A 22,659-nucleotide genomic window follows, 5' to 3' on the forward strand; every position below is an offset into this window, starting at 1 on the left:
GAGTCCTCTGTTCCATTCTGCTTGCATTTCATGTCTTTTTATTATTTTTTGCAATTTATTGTGAATCAACTTCAACATGTCTCAACCATTAAACATGCTGGTAAAATACTACATAGTAAATGTCCTTATACTCCGTCGGTAGACTAGGTACAGTGGACGTACCCGTGTCCGCATCCCGCACCAATCATCCCCGACCGCCTACGACATCACAAGCTCCAGCTTCACCCACGCCAAATCAGTCCAGTCCGGACCAGACCAATATCCCCAACCCATGCCCGCCTCAAGGGCCCTCTTCCTCCTCATAACCCTCTAATTAACCCGTTCCCACCCACAACCGACAAACCACAATGTCCAAACCAGGCAAATACCTCCTCCTCTCCCTCCCCACCTCCATCGTCCCCTCGCATCATAAAGATGATGCCCTCGAAGCCGTCTCGACAACCGTCGCCCCGGAAAATGGCTCGGTGGCCTCCTTCCCTATCCCGGGGTTCAAAATCGGTACACTAGATGCTCTCGTTCAGCAGGCTGATGAGCTTGCTAAGCTTGAGGGACAATGTCAGGGTGTTGTTGGGAAGGTGGGCGATGCGTTGAAGAATATCCTTGATGGAGATGAGGCGCAGATTGAGAGAATGAAGGTTGTCAATGATAGTATGTTATTTCTCTTGTATTTTGCGGGGTTCTTTTCTGGTGATTAGAGTCATGGGCACTGCTGACTTCTTCTAGAACCCGTGGACCAGTATCTGCGCTCGTTCCAGTGGAATAAGGTCAAGTATCGGGCTGATAAGTCGTTGGCGGAATTGATTGATTTGCTTTCCAAGGTGGGTGATTTGGACTGTTCAAGAAGAAGAAGAAGAAGAAGGAAAAGGAAAAGGAAATGATTGAATTATTATACTAATCCCGCGGGTACTTATAGGAAGCTGCTAGCATCGACAATGATATCCGGTTTAAGTATTCGCAATATAACCAGGTTAAGAATAATCTGGCTACACTGCAGCGTAAACAAGCGTATGTCTATGTCTACATATCCAATCCCTCGGTGTCCGTATGAGTATCGATCATGGCTAATTCTTTTTTTCCTTGCAGAGGAAACCTTTCCACAAAATCTCTCGCCTCTATCGTCGATCCCAAGTCCATCGTTCACGACTCAGAGTATATCGAAACTCACCTCGTCGCTGTTCCCTCGCAACTAGTCAAGGATTTCCTTAAGATCTATGAAACCGTCTCCGCGATGGTTGTCCCTCGCTCTGCGCAATTGGTCGCATCTGACAGTGAATTCTCGCTGTACGCCGTGACAACCTTCAAGAAGCATAGCGCCGAGTTTGTGCACAAGGCTCGTGAACAGAAGTGGATTCCTCGTGATTTCAAGTATGTTGAGGGTGGTAAGGAGGAGGAGCGGAAGGAGGTAGAGAGGGTTGGAGGGGATGAGCGTAAGCTTTGGGGAGAGACATTGAGACTTGGACGGACGGCTTGGAGTGAAGCTGTTATGGTCATGGTTCATGTGCTTGTTTTGAGGGTCTTTGTTGAGACTGTTCTTCGGTATGGATTGCCGTTGGACTTTGTTAGTGCTTTGGTTCGGGTATGTGGTTTTCTTTCTCCCCCTTCTCTTTTTTGATGGCATCGGGCATTTATTGACTTTTTTCTATAGGTTCCATCGGCGAAACAAGCGGACAAGGCTAAGCAGAACCTTGAGGAGAAGTATAACTATTTGGCTGGGAACGCGTTCGGGCGCGACAAGAAGGGTCGCGTTAAGAAGGATGATCCTAATGAGATGCATGGGACTGAGGGTGGTGCAGACTACACGGCCTATGTGTTCTATGAGTTTGAGTTCAACTGAGATTGTTAAGATGAAGTTGGTCTTTTTCTCCATCTCTCAACCCTATATTCTCCTTGAGAGATTTGAGAGATGTTTTGCGTTGCGTACATATACCATCCAGGTTCATTAAGCACAAAGCTCTGTTGCATATCTTCTGACTGTTCAAGTTCTTTTAAATGTGTTTTTTATTATTATCTTGTTCTGATTCTCGGGTGTACCTATTCAATGATCACTTCTATGCTGATCATAAACTTTGAATATCATGATAAATCCAATCCAGCATCACTGCAATGCTTTTATTCACAGTTAAAGCGATCTATAAAACCTATCCAAGTATTTACAGCACCAAGATGCAGATTATATCAAACAGCCCACATCAAGCCTATACATGCAACTCCATTCCTTTCAAATCAAACCCCAGACCCAATTTACTGAGACTTAGGAGGCAAGTATCCCTGAGAATCAAGGTAGGCAATAATCTGCTTCACAGCATCCTGGACAGGCAGATCAACATTCTTAATGTAAACCTCAGGCTTATTAGGCGCCTCATAAGGCGCAGAAATACCAGTGAACTCCTTAATCACACCCTCACGAGCCTTCTTGTAAAGACCCTTAGGATCACGCTGCTCAGCAACCTCAACAGGAACATCAATGTGAACCTCAACGAAAGGCAACTTATCAGCCTCGCCGGTAGGAGGAATCTCGTGCAGCGCACGGGCAGTATCACGATCCTTTCGGTAAGGAGAGATGAAAGAGGTAATTGCGACAGCGCTGGAGTCGGCAAAGAGCTTGGAAACCTCTGCGATGCGGCGGATGTTCTCGTTACGGTCTGCCTCGCTGAAACCGAGGTCTTTGTTCAAACCGAAGCGGATGTTGTCACCGTCTAGACGGTAGGCGTGGACATTTCTGTCGCGGAGGAGTTGGTGCTCCAGCTCGACGGCGATGGTGGATTTGCCTGAGGCGGAGAGACCGGTCAGCCAGATTGTGAGACCCTTCTGGTTGCGGATTGTGTCGCGCTCGGAGCGGGTGAGGGCCGCGGCGTGGTAGGTGATGTTGCTGTGTTTGTTAGTTGATAGTTCTTTTGATGAGATTTGGGTAGGAAGAATTGAATTGACATACGTTGCCATTTTGAATTTTGAGATTTGAATTGATGAATTGGGAAAGGAGGAATGTCAGAGAAGGACGACAGAGGGCAGAGGAGGGGCACTAAGACGGTGAAACGGGCCGCGTAATAAGAAAGTGCTGCGGCAACGGAGCGCTGATCGCGGGGCAGTTTAGTAGTAGGCTTGGCTTATACGAGATGTACGAGTTTGTTATAGTGATGAATTTAAACTAATAGGAACTGTGTTTTATATATATGAAATCAGGATTATGTTCTTCTATGCTATACAAATGAGATCTTCTATATCTCCCACAATGAATCTATACCACAACATAAGAATAATAGAAATAAAGAATGAAAAAATAAAGCCCAAAACCTGAGGCAGCAAAGATGGCGCAATCGAGAGAATCCAAATTTCTCGATTTGAACGGTTTTAACGCCAGGAACCAGGGACTAGGTTTTCGCCACTGCAGAAACTCGGTCGAAGCGGATTTTTTTTATTCGTTCGCGCCACGGTACAATTGGGAAAGAGCCTAACAATTCTGATTAGCAAAAGAGTCCGAAAATAACAGATAATATTGAATGTAAACTTACCGCAGCCTGCTTAGGCTCAATAAATAATGCCTTAGCCTCAACCAAGACAACAGGGTCCTTCCCATCAGTAGGGAGAGTCTCAATACGACCCTCAACCCACGCTTTCCGACCCTCAACCTTAACAGTCTCCGCTCTCAGAGCAATATACTGATCCGCCATAGCCGGTGCCCGATAATCAATGTTCAAATTTGCAGTAACGCCAATTTTATTAGGGAGCGCTGGGAAACAGCATCGTGCCAGACCCTCATCTAGTAGCGTCGCAAGAAGTCCTCCATGAACAATACCGGGGTGTCCACAGATATCCGAGCCAAGGTACATCAGCGAGACGAGGCTCTTACCCCCGCTTTCACTGAAGACATATGGTGGGACGACGATCTTATTTGGACCCGCGAGGGTACCGGCTGTTAGACTGCGAGGACGTAGAGTCTCGGGGATCTTGAGGTGTGGGCGCGCTTCTTTGAACTCAGGGTTTGCGCGGAGAGCGACCGCTTCCGGGTGCGATTGGAGAGTTGACTCGATTTCTTGAGTTATCTCGTCTGTTGGTGTGAAGGCGACGAGGGTCTGTTCGTCGGAGAGAATTGGTTCAGCCATTATGGATGAGACGGTGCGGAGAGAACGGTAGGTTACTCCGGCTGTGAATGCGATGACGGCGATTGAGAGGAATCCTGCGACGCGGCGAAGGCGCGAGCGTTGGGGCGGAAGGGGCGGAGATGTGCTGGTATTATGTGATGCTGTATAATAAAGATAGCAGTGTTAGGAGGGTGCAAATTAGATCGTAGATCGCAAATCGCAGATGCAGATGTGTGTACCTGTAGATTGAAAGCGGTGATTGCCCCGGGCGAATGGATTTGAAGGTGAACGCGACTGAATCAGGAGGCGCGACGGAGAAGATGTTGATCGGGACAGGGTGAGGGAGGGAGTTGAACGGAAGGAAGGGAAAAAATGTGGTCGGAGCATTTTCCAATCTTGGGCTTTTTGAATTATCCAATCCGTGGACCTGTTTCCAAGAATTTGCGGCGGATTGTTGGGAGGCAAAGGTTGAGATGGGATGTGGATTCCCGGTGCGAAGTTACCTCGGCATCTTTGAGTCTTGGACGTGTCCCGGTGTAGTATGGGGTGGGCCCTATCTTAAACATTCGAGTCTAGATCGACCATTTTACCCAGACACACGGAGTCGGAGGCGTTCTTTGGCTTGAAATCCTTTTTTATGACGAATCTTATCTTTATATGCGAGTTGGAATTATTTTATGCAGGTTTAAGGTCATCTGCCTTAGTCTGAGGGTTATCGATGCCTTCTATCTACACAAGACACTTGTATGTTGATACACAGCCAGTATTTCGATATATAATCAATTCCGAGGTCCGATTTGAGAAAGGAAATTTATATATTGGAAAGACCTCTGACCTGGCTAATGTACTAAAATTATAGAATGTGGACGAGCAGTATATCGGATTTTTACAGTGGCAAGAAGTGAATATAATTGCCTGGATAGCTTTTTCAACGTACACAGCAAATATACAATCGACGACTATTGATTCATTTATCAGCACACTGTGAATTGCCATCAACGATTCCATCCGGTCCTAAAGTTTCGTCGCGATCAAGAAGGCAGCGTGCTCGCATATAAGGATCTAGTTTCCAATAATTCACCCGAAACTCCTCAATTATAGCATTCCGACGAGCCTTCAATTCTGAAACTTTCGCAGCATCCTCCTTTTCATCAGCGTAAGTCGTAGCAGAGATCCAAGCGGCGGTAGCAGCGACCATTCTGAGACCAATCATCAACCGTTCATACAGCAGAGAGTCTCTCGTTTCGATATCTCCCATGAGTTGATTCTCTTTTTCCTGGGGCTCGGGGTACGAATAGCTCCAACTGTCATTGCCGCCGATCGCTTTCGGAATTTGATCGCGAGTAATAAATTTGTCTAGATCATTAACTGAACGGGTGAAATGCACTTTGGATGCCACGACCGGATCCATCCAACCATGAATGAGTCTCCAGATTCCTTAAAATGGGTAGTTAGTATGATATGGGTGACATTCTTGCTCAAATATATATGGAAGAAGATTCTCAACTTACCAGAGAACACCCATGGCGCGTTGTGAATGAGTAGCCGTCCGAGCGATTCCGGATAATTTGCCTCAAAGCATTTGAGAATGAACTTCACTGGTTGATATTCCTATGCTCAGTAACTAGGTTAATTATCTATTTCCCAAAAGTATGCGTGATCTAGGTACTGTACCATATTCGATAGTCCAAATCCCGTCATATCAAAAACAATTGTCTGTACAAATGTCAATTCGGAGATAATTATCATATCTCACAAGGGGTGAGGACTTACACCATTCTCAATAGGAGGCACAACGATAAGGCGGGTGGACTCAATAACATGAACAATATAGCGCTCTAAAGCCTCTTCCGTCTGTGCTCCAGGCTTATGAATCCGAACCCTTACATAATTCACGGGTCGTCCATCGCGATCAAATCCATGCAGGAAACTTTTTCCGGTTCTCAGCTGCTCGATAAAATCTTGTCCTTCTTTCCTTGCTTTTGTAGTGAGTTCATGGTTCCGGGATTGTTCAAGGGCATATAACTCTCCTTTTGGAAGGATGTCATCATCGACCCCCATTTGCTTTCTCCAAAGGATATTAGTGATCATCATAGTGAAGGCTTTGCCAACATCCCACTTTCTTGCTCGTAGGAAGCGAAGTAATAAGCTATCGGGATGCTCCTGTTTGATCATCTTCAAAATTGAGAAACACATTTCCTCGGGACTCATCTTGGACAGAATACTTTCCATCGATTTAATTTCGGAGTCTTGAACGCCCATTTTGCGGAGCTCTGTGAAAAGTGTAGAGAAGTGTTCCGGTGTGACTTTTCGAGTGGTCATTTCACTCTTGATATTCTTTTCTGCGTCCGCATTCAGGAGATTATTGACTTTATCAAGAGAATGCTGCTCCTTGTTCTCTTCATTTATCTCGTCACTGGTTGTCTTTGCCCCAGGGACAATATCCAATGTATTTCCATCGCCATTGAGTGCCTTCACAATGGCATCAACTGTTGGCTCATTAACTTGGTCGAGAACCTCAAAGAGTTTGTTGGGTGACCCATCTGGTAGTGGGACTTCAAATATGGCCGATAGCACGGAAGCGGCCGAAGAAAATATAAGAATCCAGAGCTCGCGTAGCTTCACATCTTGCGTTGGCGTGAGGTTATGTACGTAACCTGTAGAAGTATCCGGTGTGATCGTCATATCGTTATCCCTCGCCTCTTAGTCTGGGCGACTGCTTTTGATTTCACTAATTTTTGTTCCCCAGATGTCCATCGTGTTGCTCATTTATTTACACTCGCAATGGGTCCACATGAAACCCAGGTACGGGTCGACGCTACCTCGGTCAACCCCCTCATGAGGAGGATACGAGGGGCCCCCAGCCCCTGCCGAGGCGGTTGGGCCGATGCATCAATCTTGGTATGACAGCTCTGGATCGTTGCTTGGGGAGAGTGTATTTTCCGTGTTCGCGGGGAGATAGTAATTGAAGAACATATGCATAGTTTGTGGAGGATTTTATAATCTGGTACCTTTGAGCACTAGTCTTCAAAGAAAGGGCAAAATACAATTCTATTGTTGAAAAGCCCATATTTAGCAACTATCTTCTTTGAGAATTTTACCAAATACTCAGGCATTCGGTCAAATTCTTGCGTCTTGCCTAGTTGACCCTATCTCCTTAGGTATGTACTGGATTCAGTTCCAGATTGCCCCCTGGAAAGCCTTGACGTATTATACAACTCGAACTGGAGAGCACTATTTAGCGATGATAGAATGTCTTTTAGGTTCGCATTTAGTCTGCCGTAACGCCGCATTAAAATCATTAAAATGAATTATGATCATCGTAAATTCACCCCGCAACGGTATATCGGTCCTCGGCGAAAGCATGATCGGAACGAGATGATCTATGATATACCATGGGACGATGCGACCAAAGATAAACTGGAGCTAATCTGTGTAAAGATATCTTCTAGAAGGCCGAATAAGCAATATAGCGGTCTCTTCAAAGGCCTTGTCGTTTCCTTTCCTTTTCTTTATTCACCATTCTGGTTGAGAGTTCCGTTTGGAGGTACCTTTCAAGATAACCTATGTGCGACGTCTGTATCTTCCTATACAATGTTGATTGGTTCGCTCTGTATTCCAAAATAGTAAATTCATGTGATCCCGAGGGCCGTTTCATTGGATTTCTGGATATGTTTTCAGTGGGGAAAACTTAAGGTTCACTTTCCATAAACCCTAGTCTGGGAGGTTGTATAAAACTGTGTTTGAAAGAAGGAAATTAAGAAGACATAATGGTGTATGAAAGCAATGATGCCAGTGATAAAGAGCACCCCCGCTATTTGAGGCGCTCTCACATTCATCTGTCTTCCATCTCCATCGCTTCAGCTTCTCGAGTGCCAGAGATGCACAGTATGCTCCCGAAAATGAATATATCTCCACATGTCTTACATTCTCAGAAGTAAAATGAGCGAGAAGCAAATCGTCCACGGGTGGTTATTAGTTATACTTGAGCCGCGCTAGACCATTCTTTATCCCACGTACATAACGGAGTGGCGTGGTTAGAGTGTGGTGCTAATAACGCCAAAGTCGAGGGTTCCCCTCTGGGACCATTTTTTGTACTCGTTTTCGTACTTTCTGTCTCTTCTCTTACTTAGTATAGAGAGGCCACTGCAAGATTCACTTCTTACGGTTGGTAAACTATACTATAAAATTTCGTTAGCAATTAATTTTAAAAAAGATACCAGAGCGATCTCAGTATCTATCATTACCGGTAAAGGTTTCATACAAAAAGATCTAGAATAATATTAGACGTCAGATACAGAAAAAGAGTCAAAAAATGGTTCCAGAGGGGAACCCTCGACTTTGGCGTTATTAGCACCACACTCTAACCAACTGAGTTATGGAACCAGGTTGTTAAGACAGCGAAAATGTTTTGCATCTATGAATGGAGACAATCAATGTATCAATATTTGTATTATTGAACGTCTTGCTTCTGGCGACTTGGCACGGAAAGACTCCCAAATGCTGTTCATAAGCCATCTCATTCTCGAGGTACATCATTTCCAATCTGTTACTAAATAGATCAGTCTCCTTGAAATGTACTTGGGCCGATGAAATGGATATCATGAAAAGTTTTCCGTTCTCTGATAATATTGATCTATATTTTCTATAGAGTCCACGGTTCAGAAGTTAACCTTGCACATGACATTTTTGACTTTTCTATAGACCAAAATAAGACTGTGGTGACACATAATAAGTTTATAACCGGTCTTTGCTTAACCTGAACCATCCGCGGCTTGGAATACCCGTTCCACACTTAAACCTTAAACCTTCGCCGTGGGGAACCATCCCAGATTGACCCACGGACGTTTGCAATGTATGTTGAATGTGATATATACAGCCATTTGTCAAATTTAATGAAAAGGAAATATGTTATCAACAACCTAGGGTGGGAACTTGTCGTGACAACTAAGTTTACATACATTCCTATTTAGTTGGAGAAAAGTTACGCATAAGCATTAAAGAGCTAATTGCATTCGATCATACTATTGGTCTTCTGTTGAGTCAGAATTTCCGGACTGTTCAAAAACTATTCATGGCCCCGCAGATTGTTCCTTGTTTTTATCCAATGGAGAAGTCATCAGGGACCTAAGCGTCGGTCATAGCTTGCATAAAGTCCGAGCCAAATGCAGTAAAAGGATCACAGTAGAGCCGATCCCGCCAGTCTGCATTAAAACTACCCTATCACACGCGGCTGGGATATTGCTTCGTCGCAGATAAGAGATTCTCGATGCAACCCAGTAACGCGGGGTTGATCGACAGGGGTCCCGCATACCGGGTGAGAACAGCACGACGCGACAGGGGTCGCAAGGGGCGCCAGGACCTAAATACCAGCTATGCTCGCAACTTGAACGCGATGATCCCATATGCAGAGAGTTTTTCTTTCAAAATCACTCATGCCGTCATACCGAGTGCTCTTGTCGCTGTTCCTGACTAGCAGTTGCGCGACGGTCAATGCTGCTCTTCCCGCATTACCAGATGATTATGATGTGCTCCAATATATTGACCCGCTGATCGGCACGGCAAACGGAGGTAAGACTGCCGCTGTGTATTGAAGGGCCTTGTTCACTGATCTATCACCAAACTTTTAGGCAATGTTTTCCCAGGTGCCACTTTGCCGTATGGCATGGCTAAAGCCGTGGCTGATACAAACTCGGAAAGTAATCAGGGCGGCTTTGCGTACGATGGCAGCAATGTCACTGGGTTTTCCAGTATGCATGACTCCGGAACTGGAGGTAGTCCGTCTCTTGGGAACTTTCCTCTATTTGCTTATGCGGAATGCGCCAACGATGAAGTTGATGGCTGTGTTTTCCCTAAAAAGTCACGAGCCACTCCGTACAAAAATGGCACCGTGGAATCACATCCAGGATATTTTGCTATCTCATTAGCTTCGGGACTCCATGCCGATATGACTGCAGCTCATCATACAACTCTCTTCCGTTTTAACTTCACAGATGCCAAAAGTCCGTTGGTTCTCTTGGATCTCTCGGATCTGTCTGACTCGCGTCAAGACAATGCAAGTATTTCAGTTGACAAGTCGACTGGACGTATGACTGGCAGTGCAAAATTTTTGCCGAGTTTCGGCAGTGGAGATTATACTCTGCACTTTTGTGCGGATTTCAAGAGTACTGCCGAGTTGCGAGATAGTGGTGTGTTTGTCGACGCCCGCGCCAGTACGGATGTTCATGACTTGAAGATCTCCCGGAGTATCAACGGTTATCCTCTTCCTGTGAGTGACACTCAGGGCTAGAATAGTAATCTGTGCGCGCTAACAGTTTTAGGGCGGTGGCTTTGTTCGGTTCAAATCTCCTTCTGACGGGGTGGTGCAAGCTCGTGTCGGCGTGAGCTTTATTAGTCCAGATCAAGCCTGCTCTCATGCCGAATCTGAGATTAGTGACTTCGATTTTGACTCCACTCGCAAAGCAGCTGTTGATCAGTGGACTGAGAAATTGAGCCCGATTCGTGTGTCACGAACTGGCGTTAAGTCATCTGTTCTCACTAATTTCTACAGTGGAATTTACCGTACTATGGTGAACCCACAGAACTACACTGGCGAAAACCCTCTTTGGACAAGTTCAGAGCCGTATTTTGATTCTTTCTACTGGTTCGTAATATTTGGTGCATCGAGTTACTGCTTTGAGAATTTCCGCTCACAATTTGCAGCCTTTGGGATTCTTTCCGGTCTCAAATCCCATTTCTTACTATCCTGGATCCTGCCAGTGTCGCCCAGATGGTTCGCTCATTGATAGACACCCAGCGTCATCTTGGCTGGCTGCCTGACTGCCGCATGTCACTATGCAAAGGTGGGACTTATGCCATGCTCCAAGAGAAATCTCAAGAATTCGACTAATATTTGATGATCTACAGGATATACCCAAGGCGGATCAAATGCTGATAACATTCTCGTGGATGCCTATGTTAAAGGTCTTACCGACGGCATTAACTGGGAATATGGATACGCTGCCGTTCAAAAGGATGCCGAAGAAGAGCCTTACGACTGGTCCAATGAAGGTCGCGGCGGACTAGACAGCTGGAAAAAGTTGAATTATATTCCAGTCGAAGACTTTGATCATGTGGGGTTTGGAACCCTCACTCGAAGTGTCTCACGCACTCTTGAATATGCATACAACGATTTTGCCATTGCTCAAATGGCTCATGGCATGAATAAAACAGCCGATGCCGAAAAGTATGAGAAGAGCTCGGGTGCATGGAGAAACCTCTTCAAGAAAGACCAAACTTCATTCCACAACAAGACTAATACTGGGTTTGTGGGGTTCTTTCAACCTAAATACATGAATGAGACTTGGGGTTATCAGGATCCCCTCAAGTGCTCAAACATTGACACAAGTGGAGCTATTTGCTCTCTCCAGAACACTGGTCCTGAAACTTTTGAATCGAGTATCTGGGAATATCAATTGTAAGCGTCCCTGTTATTTCTCCTTCGGTTTTTGTTTCTCTGTTTTGCAGTTGTACTAACGGAGACTAGCTTTGTGCCTCATGATATGGCAGCTCTTATCCCTATGCTTGGTGGGCCCTCTGGCTTTGTCAAGCGACTCGACTACTTGCACGAGCAGAACATCACATACATTGGGAACGAGCCGGCTTTCCTTACTGTCTATCAATATCATTACGCGGGACGCCCAGCCAAGTCAACTGCTCGGGTTCGTACATACATCCCAGATTACTTTTCCCCAACTCCAGCCGGTTTGCCTGGCAATGATGACTCGGGCGCGATGGGATCCTTTGTCGCAATGTCTATGATGGGCCTCTTTCCCAACCCAGGGCAGAGTGTGTACCTGATTACTGTCCCTTTCTTCGAGTCAGTGAGCATTACATCACCACTCACCGGCAAGGTAGCCACTTTTCGTGTGGTTAACTGGTCTCAATTCAACTCACTTAACAATACTGGGGGAACGGGCTTCATTCAATCAGCCACTCTCAATGGTAAACCTTATACCAAGAGCTGGATTGATCATGACTTCTTTACTAAAGGTCAAGATTTGGTTCTTGTTTTGGGTCGCAATGAGAGCTCGTGGGGTACCAAGCCTGAAGACCTGCCACCGTCATTATCTAGCAGTTCTTCTGATATTAATGCACGTGAATTAGGTGATGGCTATGAAGATCTTGAGAGCAAGGGGATTTATGTCGGAGGCGGGCCACAAGTTGCTCGACAGTTCCGACCTTATGATGCCACCCATTTCGGACATTGAAGTGCAAGCTGAGGTCATTATTAAATTATTTATTCTTGGCAATGTAGTATAGGTACTGTAAACTGGGTTTCTTTAATCCAATTTTACTGAATAACCAGTTGGTCTCTACATCATAATGCCATATTTATTTGCTATAACTTCAAACTGTCTGATTTTTATGGGTATCACAGTTCTAAAGAATAGACATGCATGAAAATCGTTTCTCAATAACCATATCTCATACATTCAAGTGTTTTGGACCCGACTATGTGGGTTGGGTTTGGTTTGGTAAACCTTTTGTTCGCTGACGATGGATCTCTTTCTTCTCTAAATATGCATCTTTCCAATCTTGGCTGTGAGGAATCATATGCCAAGCCACCATTCGGTCGTCTTCCTCTGTTGTGAGATCCAGCCAGGCAAAAAGATCTTGTCGTCGTTCCTGGACAGCTCGAGTGTTCTTTGTAGGTGCTGAATGTTCCAAGTCGGCCGTGGTTGTGGTTGTGTTTCCGCGACTCCATGGCCACGAGGAAATCGTTTCTTTGACTTTTTGTGTTTTCAGAATTTCAACCGATGATCCTTGCGTCGGCTCCCATTCAGTATATCCTACTGGATACGAGGAAATCGTAGCTTTCAATCTTGATGTAACCCAGCAACTCCACTCTTCGCTTCTCTCATACTCGCCGTGTGGCTTTCCCATGCTAGTAATTTCTAGCCGAGAGTCCTCGCAACCCACTTTATATGCTGTCAAGACTGTCGCCGTGATCATCAATACGACAGTGCAAATCTGGGTATATAGTGCAGCCATGCCAATACTTATGACATGGACGGCAAATGCGACCCACCCAAAAATTCGACATATCAGATAGAAACGTGGGCGGGTAATACGGGGTGCAGCAGTAAAAGCAGGCTTGATAAGAAATGCAGGAGCAGCAAGGGTCAAAACCTTGGATTCTTCTGTCACAAGGATTATCTTGACAGGATCAAAGTCTGTGGGGCGCTTGGGAATTTTGACATTTTCATCCATCTTCCCATCGCGTTGACGCGTCTCTTTGAGGTTCTTGGAATGCTCATATCTCGCTAACCTCTCTGTTGCCTCATCTTCAGCCAAGCGAATATTCTCATCAATACCTGCTTGGTTTTCCGCGACTTGTACGCGTCTCACAAGCACCGAGACGATCATTGCAACCACATTTGCGAAACCCCACCAGTCAGCCGCCAGAACTGTGAGTGCCAAAAGCATGCCATGAAGCGGAACACTGACGAGGAATAGGCCGACGGAAAATGATTTCCGTCGTGGAGGCCGGTCCACAAGTTCCCAGGTCACTTTACTTCGGATCTTATGGAATTCTTGTGCTCGAAGCCACCGAGAAAACCACCCCGATAACTCAGTTGTGACAATTCCCGCTGAGATGTTGTAAAGTGCATATCCAAGCTTTCTCTCTGTGAAACGGTCACCAGCTACAACAAATGCACCCAGAAGAGGCAGGTAGTCAAAATATACACTTGGCATCAGTCGTCCAATACTGCGATCCATTTCCTCTACTCCGAGGAGTGTGACAAGACCCAGGGCATCAATCTGAAGACCCGCACCTTTTGCCCAGGCGCTCAGGGCGTGGTGCCAGGGATACATCTTGTTCCCCTCAATGAGAGTCTGCGACAGAGAAGAAAAAAGGAATACCGATCAAATCAACTTATGAGCCTAGATCAATCTAGCTTTGATTTACATTTCGCAAATTCCTGATTCTCCAGCAACAGTCCTTGAAGGAAATTGCATGGGATCATCTCGAAATAAGCAATTATGGCCCGTTCCCGTACATTAAGTGACTAACTAGTTTGTGGTGGCTGCTTATTTTGTGACTAAGTAGATTCTAATTGGGGGCGGAAAGCTCAGGGGGTAGCAAACAAAGTACAATGAATTTGCAGGGAATCCGGCGATTTTCGATGACTCTTCTACAAAGTACCAGACAGGATTACTTGCTACATACTATCTTGACTTCTGCAAATCTTGCTCTCAAGACCTCCCCAGTTTAGATGCCTCAATCTTACAAGCACCACTATTTTCAATTTTTATTTATCTAAATTTTCATTTTTTGCTGGGAAAGCTCGTCGGACTAGAACTTTAGCCTTTTACTATAGTAAAATTCAGCTCACGCTTAGAAAATTAGACCCTGTGAACAAGTCGGAAGCAAACAATCAACCAGAGTGAATCAAATGTAGTCAGTGAATGGTCGGGACAATGAATAATTTTAAGGTTCCCGTCATTCCTAAAATCGTCTACCCCGTCGTCGCACCCTATCCAACTAAGCCTAGCGCCTCGTATCTGCTTATATCTGCTGACAAATCCTCCCTTTTCCTTGGAAAAAGAGGGGCGGGTGCCACATCGACAAACGCCATCGCGCAAACCAACGAATCTGGCTGACATTTCCAGGTTTAAGATGATTTATATCATTGGTGGCCAGAGGCCCTAAGCCGAAGAGTGGAGATGTGGAAATTGCCGTGCCGTACCAAGGAACCTCGTGGTTCGCCCGCTACCAGTGCGCTGTCAGCCCCGAACCTTAACGGACGGGCGGCTCAGCCTAGTCCTGCTTAGGCGGAAATAGCGGCAGTTGATCATGAGTTCACCTCGTATCTCAAACGAGATATGGGTCCAATTTTGGCAACGCGGAATATTTATTTGATATTTTCATCCACCGAGGCTGGTAAATGAACAAGGTCTCTAAACCAATGACAAGTTACTAGATTCTTGAAGAAAGTTTCATTGCTTCCAACGTGCTGCACCTCTAAGAATATCTATGAGTATGCATACGCCATGAATTTCAAGGCTCCTGTCATCCATAAGCATCTGGACGTAGACCCATTCACTCAGGTCGCGACGGCTCATGCCGCATACATAAAACTAGCCAAATAATATTACTAGGTGCTTCAAGTGTTCTAGATCGATCATTGCCCGCGTTGGATTTATGAGGAGATACGCTAAACCATATATCTTTTGATTTCAAAGCTGAAACTCGTAGTTGTAATACAATTGTAAGCTAACCTCCGAAATCATCGAAGCATGGATCAAAACATTTCGTACATTAGCAATGCATTATAAATATACTATGTGTGTAGCTGTAGAGAATATCCGCATGAAGAATTCGATGCCATGTTGTGTCAAGTGAATTGAACTTGAACCTGGAAGGCTCTGATCAACGCCTACGTATAGAGAGAAGAATACACACGCATATTTTAATTTTTCTAACACGCATGACACATCCATTCACAGAAGAAAAGCCCAAGTTGATTTCAGGGGGCCGTCGCTTTTTTCAAACGAGAAGATTGGTCAAAACAATTTTTGCAACTAATCTCACTGCATGAGACAAGGTCCTAGCTTTGCTTTACTAGGGCGTGGTTTCCCCCTGAGCCTCCAAAGGGGATGGGGGCTGTGGATCCTGACATCTTCTTACTTCGAACAATGAAAACCGATAGCCCCGCCACTGTTTCGGGGATGATTTAGTTGATTCTTTGCATCCCTTCAGACTATCTCACAGCCTGATTTTCTCACAATGGGGCCAGTCCAGTCCGCTTCTGCCAAAGAGCTGGAGCATGAGAAATGGGAAAATAACCTGAGAAAGCAGTATAGTGGACATTGGCATTGGTCCAGTGGCGTCAAGTTCAAACGCCCTCCGAAGCTCAGTCCCGAACAATTTAATGATCGAGTAATAGAACTCGAGCATGAATCAACTACTATGTCAAAACGCCGATATCTCAACCCCACCGGAGATGACGAACATGAAAAATTCCCTGACCTCGATACATATTACAGCTCGACTAAGGAGATTCCCCGTCGACTAGTTGTGCAAGCAACGAAGGACGCACGTAATGATTCTCGACCTCGGCACTGGGCTCACACTCATATTGATGGAAGAACGCCGTTTATCATTCGCCTTGCGGAACTATGTGTCAACCCTTTAGGCCTCGAAAGATACGATAGCGGTTATGTTGATGATGACGATGATGACGAGGATTCAGAACGGGTGAAACTAAGTGGTGCCAGACGCGTTTGGTCAATCTTCCTTCGGATATTACACTATATCCTGTCTATCTTTTTCACATTGACCTTGGCTTGGATTATTCAAGGCTTGTTATCGGTTCAGGTTATCACGGAGCCGTGGAGCTCTGAGGGGTCGGAAAATACCTACGAAGAATATGATAACGTGCACTGGGACTGGCCTAAGCATGCAATCAACGCTCTGGATCAGTCACCTGGAAACCCCCGACCGCAATCAAATATCACAAGGCTCACGATTCCTCGCCGCTTGGTCGTATGGGACAAAGAGAAGAGTGAATGGGTAGCCAGAGACACTACACAACTTCGTGATAAGACAACAGGCATTCTTCAGCCATACATATTCCTCAGTTTCTCACGAGGAAATTACCCAGCCGACGATGATACACTGAGACCATTCTTTCATAAAGTGGCTCAAAGCATTCTAGATCGTGAGAACGCTCACAGAGATCCTAGGGACGCACCAGTTGAGGCTTTCTGGGTTGATACAGACTGTGTCTCACATGCTACTAAGGCCGAAGAGACTAGAGATATCAATACAATATGTGATGCTGTGCGTTGTGCGCGACGGGTGTACATCCTTCTGCCAACAAATGATAAGAAAGAAAAAGAGATATGGGGGAAGCGAATCTGGACTTTGCCAGAAGTTTTGCTCGCCGCGGAAAAGATACGATACTGCATCACTCCTTCCTGGCCAGGAGATCTGTCGAATACTATGCATTCTACAGTCAATTATTTTGAGGACGTCGCATTGACGGATATGTATTCCAGTTTCTGGCCTCTGCTCCCGCCGGTTTCTAAAGAACCAAGTGGTGAATGTAACGGGGAACGACATGAAGACGCTATTAGTCACCTTATCGACCATTATACCAATCGAACAAAGCTCAGCGAGTTACAACTATTTACCTTCGCTGTTCAGGCCATGGCTCAGCTAAGTGTGGGATCGAATGTCGAAGGATACACCACAACAAGCATGGCATACGCTGCAATGGGGCTTCTATCTTATCGCATCACACCAGATGACAACGATGACACCTTTCAAGCTATCGCCAGACTGTCTCTTGTCAATGATAGCAACCAGCTACTTGAGCGACTTCTTTGTTTATGGCCTGATTATACTCCAACGGGGTCTGCTCAAAAGATTGCGAAGGGCGAAGAGAAATATGCAGTCGCGGGTAGTGAGTCTCTTTTACGAAACATTGCCGACCAGGATCAATATTCTGTCCACCTATGGGATATCCAGCCTTCATGTGATGTTGTTGGTATCGGAAATGACAAATTCACACCCACTGTGATCATGGATCGCTGCAAGGGAGTTCCAATTCGGTGGAAGAGCTTCCCACAAGTGAGATATGCTCAGAACTTCCGAGGTTTTCGCGCCAATATCTCTCAGATAGTGGTTTATTGTGGTGCATGGTTTCTACTTGCAGGCTTCAATCTCTTTGCCACTGTCATTTCATTGGCGTTTGCATCTGTTGACTCTGGGCAAACTATCAACATCGATCAATACATGTATGGTATTGCGTTATACGTTGGGGTTTCTTGGATCATTTCTTGGTTCAGCCCCAGGGCTGTACGACAGCTCTGTAGTGGTGGGTCCTCCGGTCTATCAAATCACCTGGTGGGCTTTGAAGGCACAATGACCCTCCGAGACATCGAGAAATGTATATACGGAAACTGGAATGCTCGTCTTTCTTACGCACCATCGTCAACCATATTCTCTCAAGCGCTGCGTCACAAGAAAATTCGCGTGGGCATAGAGCCGCGGGATAAATTTGGAGAGCCAGAGGGCCCCGAACATTGGAACAAACAAAGGAAGGAACTGGGAATCCCAGACACTCATCGCCTATTCACAATTGTCGATACAGGAGACATGAGTGTATCTGTGATTGCTGCTGAGCGACCACCTGTGGTAGCTTTGCTTTGCGGCCGCGAGGGAGGTATGCTACGGGCACTTTTGTGCAGTTGGCGATTCGAAACAAATTGTCTTTACCGTGAATCAGTCATGCGCATGCGAAGCTCAATGGCAGAGCAAGCTACTCCCAATGACTGGCTCAAGATCAGTCTGGCCAGCCAAGGTGATGTGGGACGTACTCGAAAGAGCTATGTCCAGCAGAAGGAAAATTCCTTGCGCTCCACTCCTTCACTTTTGCCACCTACTCCTCCTCCAAAGGAACCAGTTGTACAACAGATTGCCACGAAGTAGTCTTAAGCTGTGTTTCAATTTTTCTTTTGTGCTAATAACCTTTGAATGAACAATTTTTCTTCATTCTATTATACCCTGTGTCAGAAATCTTGGGAGATTATATTGGATAGTTAATCAAAGTTATTATTCTTTTATCTCATTCCTTTAAAGCGAACACTCCTTCGGGTACTTCAAGTGATTCTAAAATAGTAGGATCTGCATTGAACTGTCCACCTTCCACACAATTCTTAATCACGCCCAATAGAGACCGCTCAACGACCAAGACCGAGGGGTCAACAGATTCAGATAGATCCATGACTCGAGACAAGTAGCGTAAAGCACATGTAAGTGGCAATTCTTCTTTAATGCGACTGAGAAGCGCAGGCACATATGTTGGTTGAACAGCAGGCTCTCCACTCAGGCCGTCCAGGTTGAGTGCATAAATTAAACTTTCTCTGGTATCCTCTTCAATCAAATTCCATGTCCCTTCGAATAAAGATGCCCTTTCCGAAGTTGTAACATTTCCCATGCATAATAAACGTAGCAATGCACGGTTATCTGCAATATTGACGTCTAAGAACGAGAATCCGCATTCATGAAGCCAATTTGCTCGTCGAGTCAGGATCAGATCGTACGCATTTCGAAGATTCGAGGAGCCAGCAGTGAGATTTTGACATGCATCGAAGACATTTCTATAGGATTCAAAGATTGGTTGTATAAGTTTCTTTGCGCATGTGCTGTCCATATGTCCTGCTGCACCCGCAATATCTAGTATTTGCTCCATAAATCGGAGCTGGAAGCAGATCGGGTTGTTTTTCATCCGTTTCAAGCCAGATAGGCACGCAGGTACATTTTCGGCTTGGGCCAATTGGCCAAAGTTGAACGTGGCTCCGAGCTCAATGCCACCGATGAGATGGTTCTTGTATTCGATAGGCAAGCGATCGAGTGACCTTATCAACCCAGCTTGACAAGCCTTGAGAAGGATAGCGTCGTGATTAAGATCTGATATGTCTATCCCGGTCACATTGTAGTAATCAAAGGCCAATTGTGGGTCTTTGCCCAAATCATTGGTTATTATTGAGGTTATCAGAGCATAAAGAGTATCTGGTTCCACAATAATTGCCTTGTAAAAATCTCGAATCCATGTGAATGACTCTATAGTCAATTTTACCTCTGGCGGTTGTGAACTGACGAAACTTTCATATTGTCCAAGGTGAATCCAACGCAGGGATAGAAATCCGACTAGCGTACGGTTCACTTCATCATAGTTGGATTGGTATAGAACATAAGACGGAGTTTCGTTGCTCACGGATATTTGGCCCTCACGAATAGAATATGCTCGCTTGAGACGATCGATTTCATTGGCGAATTCTTTGTAGACCAGCCGCAGGAGGTCTGCCTGGGGAGTAGCAAAGAAGGAATCTGGATTAACGCAAGCGTCTCGCAGGGACCGGAGTGAATCTTCCATTTGCTTTGTCAGAGTAGCCCTAAAAGTCTCAGAGTTCCTTTTTGCCTTGACCCCCTTTCAATATTTTAAACGAAGCCATTCGATTGCACAGCCACAGTCAAGACATTGAAAACAGATCAGCTGCCTGCGGGGAGATCGAGTATTGACGACCTCGGCAGTGGGGCTATCGATATCAGTCTAGCTATATTTACGAAGTAACGTGATTTATACCTAATTAGGCTTAGTCTGCAGAACAAATAAACAGACGTAACATTCGGTTGATCGGTCAACTCGTCTTCCATGTCCTCCCTCCCCTGCCTATGAAGAACCGACACGGGTTTAATTATTCCCCATAAGATGTTTCCGCTAACCAAGCACCTGAATCCTCTTTTTGACTAGACAATACATGCGAAGTGAAATTTATTGTCTCAAGTCGAAAAATCAACACAAAGGTGCCACGGGCGTCTCAATCCCTCCGCGTCTTGCAAATCCTACCACGAGATAACGTTACCATGCAAAATGCTGAACTGATTGATTCGGTCAAAAAACTTTGAACCAAGTCACCGTGTAAGCAGAAATACTACAAATCACGTTGCAACTTGAAGAATATTTGCATTCTCATCCTCTGGGGGTTCCATCAAAAGAGACATAAATATTCGCGTACAGGCCGTTGCAGTCAAAAAGTTCTATCCCAAGATCATCACAGGGATCACTTTTTAGATTTGACATAGTATTTACCATTTGGCACCACTGGCATGATCCAGATCATCTGTTGATTGCATTGACCCCTGGTTCATTCCAGGGTTTGAAGATCTTACTAGGCAATACTATGCAAGTTTACAGTGAAACATCTCCCTCCTCCCTAAAATTATCATTTGTATCCTGCTTTGGTGACCGCCACTGAACAACTGCTGCCCCGATAAATGAAGTCGCAGCCAATCCGATACCAGCATAAAATGTCCTTGTCACTGCTGCATTATATACTTTCAACAACGTCTGCAATGTAGCACCTTGATATCTGACCCACAATCCTGTTGGCCCCGCCTGTAACACCGCCGAGACATCTGATTGCGTCAAATTGGCCTTTAATCCAGCTACCAGCCGATTATTAAACAGATTTTGTGCAACAGAGACAAACACAGAGCCGCCAAGAAGCGGGGCAAATGTCATCAGTGCCGTGGCAATCGGGATATCAGTGGCAGGGAGAGTAGTCTGGACAACAAAGATGGGCAGTTGAAAGCCTGTACCAATTGCGATGCCAAGAAATAGCTGATAGCCGACCCATTTTGCAGGGCCACTGGTAGGTTCAAGCGTGGTGAGGATTCCAGCACTGATGCAGGTCATTGCAGCGCTGAGGAGCATGAATGGACTGAGATATCGGATCATTGTGACAAAGGCACCAGAAAGCATTGTCATCAGAACGTTGGAGAGGATAAAAGGGAGATTCATGAGGCCCGACCTTGTGGCTGAGGTGCCTTTGACGGCTTGAAACCAAATCGGAAGCTGTGAAGGGATTAATAGTGAAACCAGACTGGGCGGCGAGGGGGGGACCTACATAATAGACGAAGCTTATCAGCACACCATTCGCGCAGAAAGCGAAAAGTGCAGACCCCCATATATTCCGCATACAAATTAGATGAGGTGGCAGTATTGCCTTCTTTCCAAGATAGAGCTGAAGGCAGAGAAAGCATCCAAGTAAGGCTCCAAATACAACAAAAAGGGCAATGATACGTCCATCTCCCCATGGATGAACTGAACCACCCCACTGTAGAGCAAGAAGTAAGCTAACAATGGCTGACACAAAGATGATGGTTCCTAGTGGATCCATTCCCCACAGCTTCTCTTTTAAGGTAGCTTGGACAATCGGCTTGGTGTTTTGAAACGTGAAGAAAACAGTCACACCGGTGATAGCACCAAAAGGCAGATTGATATAGAAACACAATCGCCATGTTACATGATCAGTGAACACACCTCCAAGACTGACAGAAAACAGAAACGGAATGATAAGTTATTGAGCGTCAACGACACCGGGATTTGCACAGACTTACGGAGGTGCAACAACACTAGCGATGGCAAACATACCCATAATCAAGCCTGAGAATACTGGGCGACGGTGTACAGGCACACATTTGGAAATAATAACCAGCGACCCAGTCAAGAGGCCTCCTCCCCCCTAGGCCGGAGATAGCCCGTCCGATAATAAAAACCAAAGAGGATGGGGCAATTCCACAGATCAGCGATCCAAGTTCAAAGAGAAACAAAGCACTCAGATATGCCCATTTCGCTGGGAAAAGAGTATAAATCCGACCAAATGGAAGTGTCACTGCGCAGGTGGTCAGCATGTATGAACTTGCATACCAGCCAACATCTTCCAGGGAGTGGAACTGCGTGGCAATCTTGGGAACTGATGTGGCAACAATCGTGCCGTCCAACGCGGTACAGAAAACACAGCAACTAAGCCCAAACACCAGGGCAGCTAGCCTGTAGCCCGAAAGGCGCTCCTCATTAGTTTCATCGACAGGGGAGCTGATGTTACTATTGTTTGGGTCGGACAAGCATATCGGAAACTGGTCGTTTTCGAAGTTTGGTTTGCCAGCTGCCATGTTGGTGTTGGAATAGTATGTCATTCAATCCTCCGGCGAGGGCACGGTGTGGTGCATAAGTATTTCATC

At 45.6% G+C, this 22,659-nt stretch overlaps 8 protein-coding genes across 8 annotated transcripts; 3 read left to right on the plus strand and 5 right to left on the minus strand.

Moving 5' to 3' along the window:
- Positions 1-347: 347 nt before the first annotated feature.
- N7478_005131 (H(+)-transporting V1 sector ATPase subunit C) lies at positions 348-1,834 on the plus strand (the record flags this gene model as incomplete). Its single annotated transcript, XM_056921345.1, has 5 exons — positions 348-648; positions 724-818; positions 914-1,005; positions 1,084-1,576; positions 1,646-1,834. The coding sequence occupies 5 exons, from the start codon at positions 348-350 to the stop codon at positions 1,832-1,834; spliced, it is 1,170 nt and encodes a 389-aa protein (XP_056779382.1).
- A 407-nt stretch (positions 1,835-2,241) lies between these two features.
- Positions 2,242-2,940, minus strand: N7478_005132 (adenylyl-sulfate kinase; the record flags this gene model as incomplete). Its single annotated transcript, XM_056921346.1, has 2 exons — positions 2,242-2,869; positions 2,933-2,940. 2 exons carry the CDS (start codon positions 2,938-2,940, stop codon positions 2,242-2,244), a joined length of 636 nt encoding a protein of 211 aa, XP_056779383.1.
- A 472-nt stretch (positions 2,941-3,412) lies between these two features.
- Positions 3,413-6,764, minus strand: N7478_005133 (uncharacterized protein; the record flags this gene model as incomplete). Its single annotated transcript, XM_056921347.1, has 7 exons — positions 3,413-3,448; positions 3,510-4,240; positions 5,017-5,038; positions 5,161-5,516; positions 5,591-5,690; positions 5,754-5,795; positions 5,853-6,764. 7 exons carry the CDS (start codon positions 6,762-6,764, stop codon positions 3,413-3,415), a joined length of 2,199 nt encoding a protein of 732 aa, XP_056779384.1.
- Positions 6,765-9,514: 2,750 nt separating this feature from the next.
- Positions 9,515-12,328, plus strand: N7478_005134 (glycoside hydrolase family 92 protein; the record flags this gene model as incomplete). Its single annotated transcript, XM_056921348.1, has 6 exons — positions 9,515-9,650; positions 9,710-10,347; positions 10,400-10,722; positions 10,782-10,921; positions 10,986-11,535; positions 11,605-12,328. 6 exons carry the CDS (start codon positions 9,515-9,517, stop codon positions 12,326-12,328), a joined length of 2,511 nt encoding a protein of 836 aa, XP_056779385.1.
- Positions 12,329-12,572: 244 nt separating this feature from the next.
- Positions 12,573-13,937, minus strand: N7478_005135 (uncharacterized protein; the record flags this gene model as incomplete). Its single annotated transcript, XM_056921349.1, has 1 exon — positions 12,573-13,937. One exon carries the CDS (start codon positions 13,935-13,937, stop codon positions 12,573-12,575), a length of 1,365 nt encoding a protein of 454 aa, XP_056779386.1.
- Positions 13,938-15,852: 1,915 nt separating this feature from the next.
- Positions 15,853-18,561, plus strand: N7478_005136 (uncharacterized protein; the record flags this gene model as incomplete). The annotated part of the gene is made up of 1 exon (XM_056921350.1): positions 15,853-18,561. The coding sequence occupies one exon, from the start codon at positions 15,853-15,855 to the stop codon at positions 18,559-18,561; it is 2,709 nt and encodes a 902-aa protein (XP_056779387.1).
- Positions 18,562-18,697: 136 nt separating this feature from the next.
- N7478_005137 (uncharacterized protein) lies at positions 18,698-20,008 on the minus strand (the record flags this gene model as incomplete). Its single annotated transcript, XM_056921351.1, has 1 exon — positions 18,698-20,008. The coding sequence occupies one exon, from the start codon at positions 20,006-20,008 to the stop codon at positions 18,698-18,700; it is 1,311 nt and encodes a 436-aa protein (XP_056779388.1).
- Positions 20,009-20,824: 816 nt separating this feature from the next.
- On the minus strand, positions 20,825-22,590 carry N7478_005138 (MDR family MFS transporter; the record flags this gene model as incomplete). Its single annotated transcript, XM_056921352.1, has 3 exons — positions 20,825-21,490; positions 21,543-21,966; positions 22,070-22,590. 3 exons carry the CDS (start codon positions 22,588-22,590, stop codon positions 20,825-20,827), a joined length of 1,611 nt encoding a protein of 536 aa, XP_056779389.1.
- Between the last annotated feature and the right edge of the window lie 69 nt (positions 22,591-22,659).

Source organism: Penicillium angulare, assembly GCF_028827245.1.
Source record: "Penicillium angulare strain IBT 27051 chromosome Unknown utg000004l_segment0_segment0, whole genome shotgun sequence".
NCBI classification, from domain to species: Eukaryota; Fungi; Ascomycota; class Eurotiomycetes; order Eurotiales; family Aspergillaceae; genus Penicillium; species Penicillium angulare.